The 14,705-nt window shown below is 32.5% G+C and overlaps 1 protein-coding gene across 2 annotated transcripts in view; it reads left to right on the top strand.

Moving 5' to 3' along the window:
• Window positions 1–626: 626 nt before the first annotated feature.
• Window positions 627–14,705, top strand: part of LOC111086239 — a 36,185-nt gene continuing 22,106 nt past the window's right edge. For both annotated transcript variants that reach the window (XM_022388323.1, XM_022388322.1), the window contains exons 1-3: window positions 627–741; window positions 1,330–1,372; window positions 7,563–8,125. In XM_022388323.1, coding sequence (XP_022244031.1) covers window positions 715–741; window positions 1,330–1,372; window positions 7,563–8,125 — 633 coding nt within the window. In that variant the 5' untranslated portion in view covers window positions 627–714. The remainder of the gene's footprint in view (window positions 742–1,329; window positions 1,373–7,562; window positions 8,126–14,705) is intronic.

The raw sequence follows: 14,705 nt of genomic DNA, 5'->3' as shown, positions 1-14,705 counted from the left end.
AAAAGAAGGAGATTAATGCAACTGTACTACAAGTGCAAGAGGGTCGACAGTAAGCTGTAGCTGCTGCTTCTTTGGAGTTAGGAAACTAATGGAGCTTAACTTGGGTTTGACTACTAACTTGGGGAGTGCAACAGACAACTTGCACCAAAAGATTTGGTGGTCAGCCCAGCTCTCTCAATGCTGGTTGACCTATGTACTAGTAAAGATACAGAGGCAAGAAGTAGAATTTATGGTTAATACAAGGTTGACTTCATTGTGTATTAGACAGTCTGAGTGAATCAACTACTCCAGATAGTTAATACTGATTTTGTTCTGACAAATGTTGATAGACTAGATGTGAATGAAGAGGTAAATTTTAAATCATATTTAGGTGAAGTCAATCACAGAGTAGCATTGGAATCTTTTGGAAATGGATATACTAAAGAAAATATTGGTCAGGATACATAAGTGATGTTTTATGGTTTGTCACAAAGTAATTCAATGGTGGAGCCAATGCATGGTTAAGTGCAGGATTTAGACAGGGTGCAAAACCAACACAACTCAATTTACCTCTGTAATACATTTTCTGCTTGAACTTTTCATTGTTTGTAGTGTGGCCAATGTTTTTTTTTTATTTATATAGCAATGCAACGATTACCTCAGTCCCATTTGGGCGATTTATGGATTGAAAATGAAAGTACCTTGCATCTGATAAGATTAGTTCAAGAAGGCTATATGACTATTGAACATACTGCCCAGAAGGTAAAGAAGCTTCAGGCTACTTGTTATATCTATAACACTGTCTTTAAATTTGCCTCTAGTATTTTTTGTTTTATTTTCAGGAAGAAATTTGGTTTTTAAGAAGATGTAATTTTAACATAACTAATGTTTTACTGAAAGTTTATGTAAAGCATCAAGTTTATCGAAGTTGTAAGATGTTTGTTACAGTGAGATAAATGATACATAATCACATAGCTATATTTCAGTATTTTCTTCTATAGAAATGCAATATGTTATATCTTAAACATTTCAAGAAGATGGTTTGGTGTGTGTTTTTCAATTCAGTCAAACTTACCTTATAATTAAAATCTTCCTCTCATTCAAAAGCTTTGATTTAAGAAATGTGTTTCACAATAAAAATGTTTTTTTCTCATATCCTAGCTGTATTAACATGGCTCTCACATATTCTTCTCTTTGGTTTTAAAAGTTTATTAGCAGATCATGTATTTCATATATATTATTATTATATTAATTTGATTAAAGCAAAAACAAGTTTTGATATTAATATACTGGTAATAAGATATAATCAATTTCCAGTACTAAAATGATAATCTTGAATATAATTTTCAGGATTTTTCCAAAGCTGAAAAAGGAAATGTATTTTCACCTGCAGGTAATAATCATTAAGTTACAACAGCATGCTGAAATAGCTAGCATAGTAACAGATTAAATATTCATGTTTTCATGTAATTAGGTGTAGGGAACTATTTATATAGTATTAAGAAAACAATGTTCACTGTGAAAGCTTCATATTAAAGCATTCATTCATGGTTTATTTTAAACGACTGTTTAATTTACTTAAAAATGACAAACTTTCATATTACATATGCTCATGGTTTATTTTTAAAACTGTTTTAGTTTTCTTGAAACATCCAGTATGTATAATTGACATGTCAGTGAATTCATTTTGTTAGATAAGTATACAAGAAACTTCAGTCTACAGTGTTTTTAAGTAGGGTGCAGGTTGGCCCTGTGGTAGAGCTCTGGACATTAGATATAGTGAGCTGAGTTTAAATCCCTGTTATGCCACAAAATATTAGCATGGGTGGTAGGATGACTGGTAATAGTTTAAAATTAGGAATACCTTAGTAGCTTTGCTATAAATTCAAAAATACAAAGTTTTTAGTAAATACATAGCCTACCTTAAATGAAAATAAAAGTTATTTTTAGTCATGTATTTTGATAATAAACCACAGTAAGTGATGAAACTATGTTCTTGTTTTTTCTTTTCTCTGTTAAAAAATATAACAAAAATTAATTAACTGTTTCAGGAGACTGAAATATCTTGATATTAAAAACAGTCTTGTGATTAATGCTTTTTTTATCATGTATTTTGTGCCCATGCCTTTAAACTGACATGATAGCCCTTGAATAAACAGAAAATAGTACTGTTTCTGTAGGAATGTTTTATAGAGAGTTGAAGTACATCTTTTATGGTAGTTTTGTATTTTTTTAGAAATATTGTCTGATTGCCTTTAATGCAAATAAACAATATATTTTAATAATTAAGTACCTAGATGCATCAGCACTTATATATTGAAGTCTTTAATAACCCTTTCTTAGACTATAAATCTAGCTTTTTTGGACAGATTATTCTAAGATTCAAGCAAATAACACATATATTTTCACCATGATTATTAGTTTTCTTTATAAGAGACAATTATTTATTAGATTTTAAATAGAAGCTAATGTACAAATACTCCAATAATTAAATACAGAATGCCAGATGCATTGTTAATGTTGGTAAACTGCAGAACTAGACTAACTAAAACAACAGTAAACCACAACGTTAGAACAGTATAAACTCTGGTAAACCATAGTGATAAACATGGATAAGCACACTGTTAAGCCACAGTATAAATATACTAAACACATTGAAAACTTAGATAAACTATAACATCAGATATATTGAAAACTTAGATAAGCCACAGTGTCAAAAATTGTGATAGCTTTGTTAATTGTCAGTGGTAACTACAGAGGAAATATTTTTGTAAATTGCAGTGTCATATGTACCATGAAAACCTATGAAAACAAATGCTTCAGATAACTGAAAACTTGTGTAAATGGTTGTTCCAGAAACTGAAAATCCATGTCAATAATGGTTCTTGTTACACTGAAAATTTTGGAAAATAGTGGTTCTAGACACCTGAAACCTCATAAACGTTATGGTTCCAGAAACACTGTAAGAACTAGCTGAAAAATTATTGTTACAAACACACTAAAAATACTTTTGAGACATATATTGTTAAATACACTGAATATTATGATACAATAGATATAGTAAAGACTTTAATATGAGCTTCCAGCTCTAAATATATACAGCATCTGTATGACAAATTCAATGCACTGACCAATAGCAAAATACAATTGTGAGCTAAATCAGCACTAATTAGTATAGTTAGATCAATGATTGAGAATGTTACACAAAGAAGTGTTGTGTGTCTTGAGAGACATTTTGATGAGGATTTGTGTAAATGCACATACTTATACTCTTTTGTTGTAAAAGAATTTTTGAGGCTATCTAGCTTTCCAGCTAGATTACTTTTATCTTGTAAAACAGAGATTGAAACACGAAAAATATTTCTTCATTTTAGATAATCAATTCCCTGTCATGATGAACTGAAAACTGAATTTTCAATCTGTAGTGACTAGTGTTTCTTTTGAGAAATTTTTTTAATTCATGTCACTTCATCTGTTTATACTGTTACGTATCTGCTTGTATGTTAATTTCTGGTAGAAATTCTTTCCGAGGAACTTTAGTGATACAAGTCTTTTCTTAACTAAACCAGTTTATTCTTTCTCGATACAAACTTTTAGTACCCAGTAATTCCACAGTTAGTATGTTTCTTGTCACTTTAAACTTAACAACTTTTATAATGCATGCTATAAATCACAGCGATTCACAATCTCGATAACTTTGCTCTCTACAAGTGCAAAACACACACTAGCTCAAAATAAAATCATAAATTACCCGAAACTCACCGTGACTACTGTTTACTTAACTTCACTGACTTTTCTAACAAAGAGGCTTCTCCAAAATTCCCAGAGTTCCCTGATAATTTGAGAAATTCAGTCACTCATGTGCCAGCAGCCATTACATAAGATATTTTGTAGAATTATACACGGACTTTTGTCTACAGAACCATAGAAGTATGGACATGATCATATCAGATAATGGTTAATAACATACAGTTACATGGAAATATGATACCCTATAACCTGAGCACTTTCACTGTTTGCCCCTGAAGAAGAAAGGTTCATCTTTCAAAAGCATTTGGATTATAGTGTTTTTCTAACATCATGAATGTAGTGACATTGGGTATATTTTATATTTACTCTTAATGCTAGTTTGCATTAGCTAATGAGCTGTCAATGAACAAAATATATTTCCACTTTTATCACAATTTTAGAAGAGAACTATTAAAAAGAAAAAGTTTTTTTATTAACAAACAATTTTTCTACCATATACCTTTTTAAGAGTTACTTATTTAATAGAAAATATATCATGGTAAATGGGAGAAATATTTCAATACCACATTTTTCAATGACATAAATGTGTATTTTTATATATTTTAGGCATATATTAAAATAATATTTCAAACATTGATTGATGATTTAAATATATTTTTTATTGATAAAATCCTCATGACTGGAACACTGTATTTATCAAACAAGATTTATACGTTCTCAAACTGTAAAGTAAAAAAAAACAACTTATAATTTCAGTATATAGGAAGTCAAGCCAGGTCATGTATAAACACATATTTAAAATATATTGTTATTTTGGGTTTATAAGTGTAAACAAGATATAATATATATATATATATATATATATATACATATTAAAAACTGAAGGCATTATATTGTATTTAGGAATAGTACTTCATTTGGGACAGTTGATTTTGTTTGTTTTTTAGATTAAATGCTTTTTCCACTAAAATCTTAGAACATTATCCCACTTGAAGTTTCTGGAGTCCTGGACACCATTTGAAAATTCCTTGCTCATTATGAGCTGCAAGTATAAATGAACAGATGTACTGGATAGGTAGAAGAAACATTATCAAAGGGAGTGCAAAATGTTAAAATTTCAGAAATTGGAGAACTTTAGAAAAGAAATTACAGGTTGCTGGAAGCTTAAAATGTCAATACATGAAACAGTCATGATGCTTGGTAAATGTGATTTACTCTCCTGAGACTATTCAGTGGTATTGGGAACTTGATGACATCAGAGCAATATTACTTCTGTTTCCTAGTTGGATGCACAAAATCTTTCATGTACAAATTTATATTTTGTTGCAGTATTGTTTCAGGGAATTATAGCAAGATATGACTTAGTGATAGTGTTTAAATGTAAAGGAAAAATTACATATGCAACTTAACACTTTAACAATCTTTGTTATTCTTATGACTTTGTGGCTGTGCTTCAGGGAGTCTGTCCTTTAACTTTTGGTTTTGACAATATAAATACTGCTGTTGTATATGAAAAGTACCATTCATTATGCATTATGCTTTTTACAGTAAGAAAAGAGTGGGAAGGCTATGAAAGAATGCAAGTTGCTCTAGACCAGTGTTTCTCATCCTTTTTGATACCAGGGACTGGCTCACTACCCCCTAAATTGTCATGGACCACTAAATTGGAAGTAGAATGAAAAAAACATTACAATTTGCATATGAATATTCCATTAGTTTTTGTAAAATCCCATGGACAAGCAAGGTGGTTGTGATGGACTGCTGCTGACTACAGAACTGTGGTTGAGAGACACTGCTCTAGACTGCTTGGTACAAGACACACAAATAAATATATTTGAAAAAAGCTTTCTTGAGCATGTGATTTTAATGCTTGTTCCCATTTTTTTTGTCAATGAATGCTATTGATAATTTTTAGCAGTCAAATGTAATAATTAAACTGAAAAGCAAAATCATAACAGCAACATATAAGCAAAAACTTGGTATGACCATGATGAAAGAAACCAATGATACTACATTGATCTTACATTGTTGTTGTATAGCCTGAAGCACTGGTTATGACAAGATCTTGCCTCTGTTTTTCTAAAGAGAATTAGAAACAACTCTATGACGAGACTAACATACTGTTTATTACTTATATTCGAACAACTCATTTTCACTACAGATATGTACATTAGATGTTGTGGCTCATTGTGTGAAAAGACAAGTTGATAAATGCTTTTACTCATGAGTGTTTATAAACTCTTGAATGTTTTTTTTAATGAGTTTTTGTTGAATGTTGGCAGATGTAGAAACTGGATGTTTTTGTGGGGAGTAATAAATGTATTTTTAAGAAGATTAATACATCACTTCTTTATTGTAAAATTATAAATTGAAACAGCATTTATTCATAAGTCATAATAAAATTAATCAACCTCTGTATATTACATTTACTGTGGTTGCTGACACTAAATATATAATTATTACAAAACCTCCAGTAGTGTTTGCAGATAAACTGGGTTGCTCGAAGCACATCCAACACGTCTTTTCTTTTTAAGGAGCAGAACATTTCCAAAATCCCTGAGTAAAATTTACAAAAAAACTTTTATTCTATTAGGATTGTGTTCAAGTGCTAGAAATCAGCTTTTCAACAAATGTACAACAACTTTAGTGCAATTATAATAATAATTAATAATAATTATTATAATAATTATAATAATACTCATTTCAACAGATGTAAACAAAAGGCAGATGTAAATATACTTTAGCAGACATTTTGTACAAAAACGTATAAAAAGCTTTATTAAGAGTTAAAAACATAAATACTGACACGTTTTTTTTTGCACAATGAAAGGTAAAATCTTTATTATTAGTTACAGCCAACTAGTTTTGGTAACGTAGTTACCATCATCAGTGCTAGTATCTTCAGCATTAGCTCACACTATATTCAGCTAACATGTTTTTTGTGTTTTTTATTCTTCATGTAGTAACACAATGTGCCTGAAAATAAATTACATTAAAAGCTTATCAAAGTTTTTAAAAATGTCTAATGTTAGGTCATAAAATAACATTATAAATTTATTGATAGTATTAAGTATGTTAATGTTTACAGTGTTAATTTATCTCTTTATCGAATATAAGCCATACTTAATAAATGCTTAATTAATGTTAGGCCTAAAACAAATGGACTTAGAGGATTTATTGTCTAAGATTAGAATTATTTTGTATTATTCTAGAAATTGTGTATTTAAAGAAGTACTGTTCCATAAAGATACTAATTTGACTGCAAATGTTTTGTAGGTCTCTTCTAGTATAGTCATATAAGGATAGATACCATCTGTGAGGTTTGTGCTGCATGCTTTCCATATATGTAATACTTTGGAAGGACTGTGATTTATAAACAGCTCATACTCTGATTATACTCTGCATCATTTTGCTTGATGTAAAGTTTATCAATACAGGAAACTTTCTGTGAATCTTGTGGAGTGACTCAAATTTGAAGTGATAGTCAGATTAGGGCCTGAATGCAGTAATATGAACATTCCACTGTGAAAACTTTTGATTGGGATGTTTCATTGTTTACATCCTTCATTTGGTTTAAGACCAGTCTACAGATTTTCTGTATGTCTAAATTCCAGGAACCACAGCAGAACATTTTGATCAGCTGACAAGTGTGTTGCTTTAACAGGATAATACCCCCCACACACACACCATCTGTGACTACATTGATAGATACTTGTGACACGACAGTGTATTTTATGGACATATTACGTAATAGTTTATCATTTAACACTCCTGATGTAATTGATTTGTTCACTCTAGATGATCTTATAGAATGTGTTCTGCTATATTTCCAGATGTCTTACGATCAGATAGTGACTATCTGCCTATTGGTCATTTGGTCAGAATCTCCCAGGATGTTACATCAAATGATAGACCTGCTACTGAAGGAAGTGAAGTACTAAAGTGTTCAAGCAGTGATCCAACTAAAAGTGTTAGTTCCAGTTGTGATGGAAAATGTGGTAACATAATGTGTAGTGTAAAAGCTGATCCTAGTCCAGAGTGGCCACTAGATATGCCTACTCAGCCCTTTCTTTCAACACTCACACAGACAATTCCTGAAGAATGCTGTAATGACAAAAAGAGCCGTTCTTGCTCTTCTGCTGATTGTTGTTGCAACGACATATCAAAACTCACTTGCCCCTCATATGACAGTCATATAAACAATAAACTCTGCCGTAGTCATCCTCAGGATTTCCCTGTTTTTTCGGACACCATGGTTAAAGACTTATCTTACTCTGAGAGAAAACAGTGTGGAAAGCTGCCATTTTTAAATGGATTGGAATCAACATTTGATGCACCATCATTAATATTAAACCATGGTAAAACTGATGTACCAAAACTACTTGGAAGCCCTTCAGTAAGTACTACATTATCCTCACCAATGTTAACATTGATAAATTGATTTATCAAAACTAATTGTAAGTCCTTCAGTAAGTACTACATTGTCCATACCAGTGTTAAACCATGATAGAACTGATGTGCCAAAGCTATTTGGAAGACCTTCAGTAAGTACAACATTAATTACCAGTGTTAAACCATGATAGAATTGATTTTGCTCTGCAAAAGTGAACTAACCCCCAAAATCCCAAAATGGCTTTTCTTATTTTCTTCACTAAACAAATGCTAGTGAAAAATTATCCAAACCCAATCCCTTTAGACTGTTGCAATAGATTGGAAAGTTCCACCCCACACTTGTGCTATCAAGGATTTCAGTTATGCAAAAATGACCTATGTGAGTTAGATGATTTTTGCAGAACAACTTTTTGAAAATGATAAAAGTAAGGTGTTGAATGTTCTGTAGTTACAGGTACATGGAGATATACATTTCTCATCTCATCTACTATCACTTTTCTGGTGCAAAAGTCCGTTATGTGACACCAAAATGCACATAGCACTTTTTCACACTCATTATTGTACATAGCACTTTTTATCATTTGAAAAATATTATTATGCTTTAGAAATTGATTTGGGTCTACAAACTAATATTAACTGGTGACTGAAAAAAAAATCCAATAACTTATTCCAGCAAAAGGTAAGGTCATAAATGGCTATGAAAAAGTGCAAAATAGTTTTGCCTTCTATATAGTAAATATAGCATATAACAATGCATATTTTTAACATTAGTTACCACACGTTCATAAGATAAAATATACGAGTACAAATGTCATTGCACTTATGTTACAACCAACAGCTAATGCATATACATGCACTTCAGTAACTTGTATACATACGTACCTTCAGAATTAGAGCAACATTGATGATGTGGACAGTTATGACAGAGAGCTGGAGGATTGGGGAGGATTAATGTTACTTCCTTTACCTCGAGTTCTATAGCAATAAGCATCAGTGATGAGAATGAAGATACTTGTTTTTGTAGCTGTTTTTTGGAATAAATCTATAAGAATGTATTGAAATTTCGATTTGTTTATTATTATGTTCCTTGAAATCTTTTAAAAAATAGCAGTAATGGAAAATGTGCTTTAAGAAAAAATTACCTAAGCCACTAATTGTTATTTCTTAATAGTAATGAATAGTTTACCATTATGAAAATGTTACATTCTTAAACATAACAGTGATCTCCCCTGAATAAAATTAGAACATACATCTGGTATCTATCACTGATTTTTTAAAAGAAAGTGAAATTGTTTGGTCATTTACTCAAATCTATGATTTGTGGGTTACTTCACTTTTGCATAACAATGTCCAAGTAAGTGCTGCCATACCGCTGTCAAACCATGATGAAAGTTGTGTACCAAAACTACTTGAAAGTCCTTCAGTAAGTATTACATTATCCATACTGCTGTCAAACCATGATGAAACTGATGTACCAAAACTACTTGAAAGTCCTTCAGTAAGTATTACATTATCCATACTGCTGTCAAACTATGATGAAACTGATGTACCAAAACTACTTGAAGTCCTTCAGTAAGTATTACATTATCCATACTGCTGTCAAACCATGATGAAACTGATGGATCCAAAAGTACTTGGCACTCCTACAGTAAGTACTACATTATCCACCATTGGCAAACCATGATAACACAAATGTGGGAGCAGGACAACTGCTGTCTTTTTATTGTTAACATTTACTTGGTCATGGTCACACCAAACTAGCTTTGATCAAAGAAAATAAAAAACAATATTTCAAGTGAGTTCTAAAATTTACATATATGTTATCATATAACACTGGCTATTAGTAGTTTGATTACTAAATAGGTACTAAATGAAAATAAAAATTGTAAACAGCCTTCTGGTTTAAAATCTAGACTGTCCTCCTTTAAAGTACATGTACTAAGTTTTATGTTGGGAATTTATATTACTCGGATCTTTTGACTGGCAGATGCCTGCCGGCAATTGTCCACTGGCAGTTGTCTGATGTATAAAAAACTACTTGAAAGTCCTTCAGTAAGTACTGTTTATCCTTATCATTGTTAAACCATGATAAAATTGATCTATGAAAACTACTTGGAAGACTCCCTGTAAGTAGTATGCCATCTGCACCATGATAAAACTTACAATATATTCATGAGGCAGAAATCATAGTCTAATGATGAGTTGCACAACTAACAGAAGTGACAAATAATATTTATTGAAAATTTTAGAACATCCACTCCATCTTCAGCAAATTCCTACAGTAAATGCAAAACAATTAATAGAAACATCAAAATAAGAATTTATATGTCTGTATAATCATAACCATTTGTATTGAGAATGTTGAGACTGAAATGAAGAAAAAAGGTAGAGTAAGACAAGTAAGTGTACTTAGATATAAACCCAGAATAGATAGATAGGTAAATATATCTATTTAGTTAACAAAAATAAATTAAAAATAGTCTTAACAGCAAATGAGCTATTTAACTTAGAAAGACTTTGTTTAGTAAGAAAATTCTTTACTCAAAAGTACCAAATTCATGTGGCCCATAGCTAAACATATGGATAAAAAAAGTACAGGAACATGATAAAAAAGTATCAGTTCTGTAGGAAATACCTATGAGTTCATGAATGTATACCATAAAATTGCATTTGGTTTTGCAAACATAGGCATAACTATGCAGGATGTTTAGGGACAGTAGTACATCTTTCATTGCTATGAAGGTTGAGTTTTTTATTTACACAATTATGAGTGATGATTTTTAGAAAAGGCTTGATACCCATTTTGTTAAAGAGAAAGATGTACAAATTTTGTTTTTTCTGTAGAAATAAAGATAAACAAATGTTGTGTTTAAATAAGTAAGGGATGTAATCACTTGCATTTGTAGTTAGAAGGAAAGACGTTGCTGAAGTGTATGTATAAGTTAGTCAAGGTTGATTAACATAAAAGCTGTTAGTGTTATCTACTTGTATTCATATGTTAGCTGCAAAGCTACCTGTTTTGGCAAAAATACATGGGGGATTTCATACAGAATTGATGTGTTTATTCAGGCACACTAATGCTTGACAGAAAAGCCAAACCTCCCATGAAAATCCTGGTTCAGGATTGTTAAGCAAAAAATAAATTGAACACCCACAGCAAAGAAAAACAAATGAATACAAGAGAATAAACAAACAAAATCATTATTAACACTAATATCTGTAATTTATTAAATTGCTGGCTGGCTTCTAAATTTGTGTGGCTGCTGGGGTTGAGAGCAGGAATTAAGAGAAGAACATGGAAATACTACAGTTTTATACTCAGCCAAAGCCTTAATAAGGAATCCCACAAGATCATGGGTTAGATACTTCAACCATCCTCAGATATTAAAAGTCTTTTATTGCCTGTTTTAATAGGCAGCTTGACTACAAATCCCTACAAAAATGCTTGCATGCCAGCTTGAGACTTAAGAACAAAAGCCTTACTTAGTATGTAGCCTTTGTCTTTGTAAAAGAATTAGCACATGTTTACAACATCATGACATATGACCAACTACATGCAGGAATTGTAGGAAAATTTAGAAAAATTAATGAATATACCTGAATAAAGATGTATACTATATATGAAAGGCAGAAATTAGTACCAGTTCCAAATACAACAATCTCCCTTTTCCTTATCTTAATATCTTCCCAGACCTGAACATTAACATTAAATGCTAATAATTGAGTCACAAAATTAACTATAACTCATAATATGTTGTTATATATATATATTTATTTATTTATTTATAATCATCCTTAGGTGACACACATGACATCACAACAATTACAAAAAGACAACAAAGGGGCAACACATAAACTTCAGCAACCAAGGAATCAAAATAACTTAATGAAATACTTTAAATTGACAATGAAAATACAATAAATGAACATCATAATACAGCATCAAAAGCATGGGAGCCAGCCAACTAACACGAAATGAGACATATTATAAACTTAAATTTCAGTTGAATACTAGATGAAAATTCCAGGGGTTGCACTGACAGGCACCAACCCCTAATGTAGAGGCCAGTTGCCTCACAGGAGGTGTAAGAGAGTTCTTTTACTGACGTTAACACTGACCTTCTGGCAGTATGCTTTCCTAGTGATTTCTCATCTCTTGCTTTTCCTAGCTACATTATGCTTTACTTTCCAACAGTCTCTTTCCCTTTGAATGTTGATGAAGATCATCCATGGTTGGTATTTTTGCCTTATTAGTGTAGAGAAGGTCGATATTCTACCAGTACAGTTATGTCAGATTTGATAGAGGGGGCTTAATTCTCTTTCTTCTTGTCAGCTTCCTCATTTAGCTTTACCCTACCAAGACACATACATCTAGGTGATGGTCTTGCCATGTAGTTGCTAATGCTTCATACCTTCTGCTTTCTGTCTGGGGACAACCAATCACTCCGAATTGTATGTAGTACTGCTTGTGAGTCAGTTGTAAATATTATGTTTATGACACTGTCTATTTGCAGTTCATTGCTTTCAGCAATTCAAAGGAGAGCTTGCTTTATGGCTTCTAGCCTCATCTTTGTGCTGCTTCTCAGAAGCTCGGATGCCCCACCAGATTTGTGCAGAATGTTGTTACTCCACAAGTCAATGAATGCCCAACCTGCTATCTAACTATCTGTGGTAAGGGATCCATCTTTGGCTATGAAGGCAGTTAACTGTACACCATTGTTTTTAAGGAGATGATGACAGGCTTTTTCTGATTCACACTCTGCCAAATCTCTACATTGTGTATCTAGGCTAATTTATGCAATTATTTTCCACGTGCAAATGTCTGAAATCTGGTGGTGACCAATTATCTCAGTGGTGGCAGTATGGCACCTGTCCACCCACCACTGTCTCTTGAAGTGCCTAAAAGGTTTGGTTGGTGTTTTTAAAGTTGTTATGGAACTGGAATATCCCAAATGAAAAGGGCAATGGCTTGATGATGGAGTGAATGGTCTTTACATTACAAGACTTGTGAAGATTTTCCTTGTGAGCATTGTTGGCACTTTGCAATGCTACTGAGGCTTGTGAGGCTTAATGTACACATTATTGATTTGAATGTGTGTGTGGGTAACTTTGAGTGAAGTATCCAGATGGTTTTAATTTCCAATGGTGATTGTTTCTTTAAGTGTTGTCATAATTTTCATAACAGATGTTGCTGTTGTGTCAGAGTGCAGTGGTCATCTGAATTAGCATGTGATATGAAATTAAAGCCAGTGAGTGTGAACTCCTCAGAGTCTGAGGGTTTAGTTTCTTGGAAAAATATGAAGTTATAAAATTCAGAGAGCTTCTCAAGGCAGCGTTTGTTCCCCCTAATATTACAGTAACCAACAGTATGATGATAGCAAAACCTGGTGCATTTTTATACATGTGTACCAGCTCAGTGTTTAAGTCTCTGTTTCTCAGTTCTTCTTCTTTTCCTGTTGATTAGTGAAAATACCCCACTGAATGTATACACTCTATTGTTTCTGGGGCAACCATCTGGGCACTATTTTTAAATGTATTTGTATTCTTATGCAATACAGTAATCACTCAGTGTTCAGAACTGATTCTAACTCTGTCCAGCCTAACAAGGCAAGCAAGTGATGGCAGTGCAGTAGCCTATTATAATTGGTCTGTAATTATTGAGGTAGGCACACACTGACCAATAAGATATAAAGATACCCTCCCACTTTAAAGAAACCTCCTTATTGTAGGGCATTACAGCAATCCAACCCTGCCTATAACTGGTAACTAGACATCTTGTTTTCTCCATCTCTAAGTAACCAAGTGCAGTGAATTACCCGACCTGCTAGATGATCTACCAAAATTATGAGTCTATCTAGTTCAACTTTCAGATCTATGTTCTGTTTGCTGTTGGTTCCATATTGTGCAGATTCATCTGCCATGATATTGCAAACAACTAGGCTCCAGGTGATTTAACACTGGAATTGATATTACCAATATATCAGTTCCTGTTTCAGACTTGATGCATTGTAAAGTCCTAAAAGTAAACTTAAGCTAACTCTAATATTAAATCTATAATTAATCAACTGGTAGTTCTGTACTTGTACTTACAATGAACTCACAGCGAATTTGATTGTAACTAAAATAAAAACCTACTAAACCTTTATACACATTAGTTTTGTAATGTACCTAAGTTAAGCATATGGCACATTCATACTTAAACCTATAACCTGCAGTTGGTTACTATGCAATTAATTTGTTTATTTGTTTTATAGTTAACTACAATGTTACCCAATGGGTTATCTTTGCTGTGCCACCCATGAGTATTGAAACCTGGTTTTTAGTTTATTAATCTACAGACTTGCCACTGTGGGGACTGTGCAATTAAAATTATGGACATAAGCCTGGCCCGGCTTGGCCAGGTGGTTAGGGCGCTCAACTGGCAAACTGAGGGTCGCGGGTTCGAATCCTCGTCATACCAAACATGCTCGCCCTTTCAGCCGTGGGGGCGGTATCATGTGACGGTCAATCCCACTATTTATAATGGCTGGAGACGGCTTAAATGGGTAATGAAGAAAAACTTTAATATAAGTTTAACGTTGTAC

The sequence above is a fragment of the Limulus polyphemus genome, unplaced genomic scaffold, assembly GCF_000517525.1.
Source record: "Limulus polyphemus unplaced genomic scaffold, Limulus_polyphemus-2.1.2 Scaffold946, whole genome shotgun sequence".
NCBI classification, from domain to species: Eukaryota; Metazoa; Arthropoda; class Merostomata; order Xiphosura; family Limulidae; genus Limulus; species Limulus polyphemus.
This window is presented reverse-complemented; position numbering and strand designations above follow the sequence as displayed.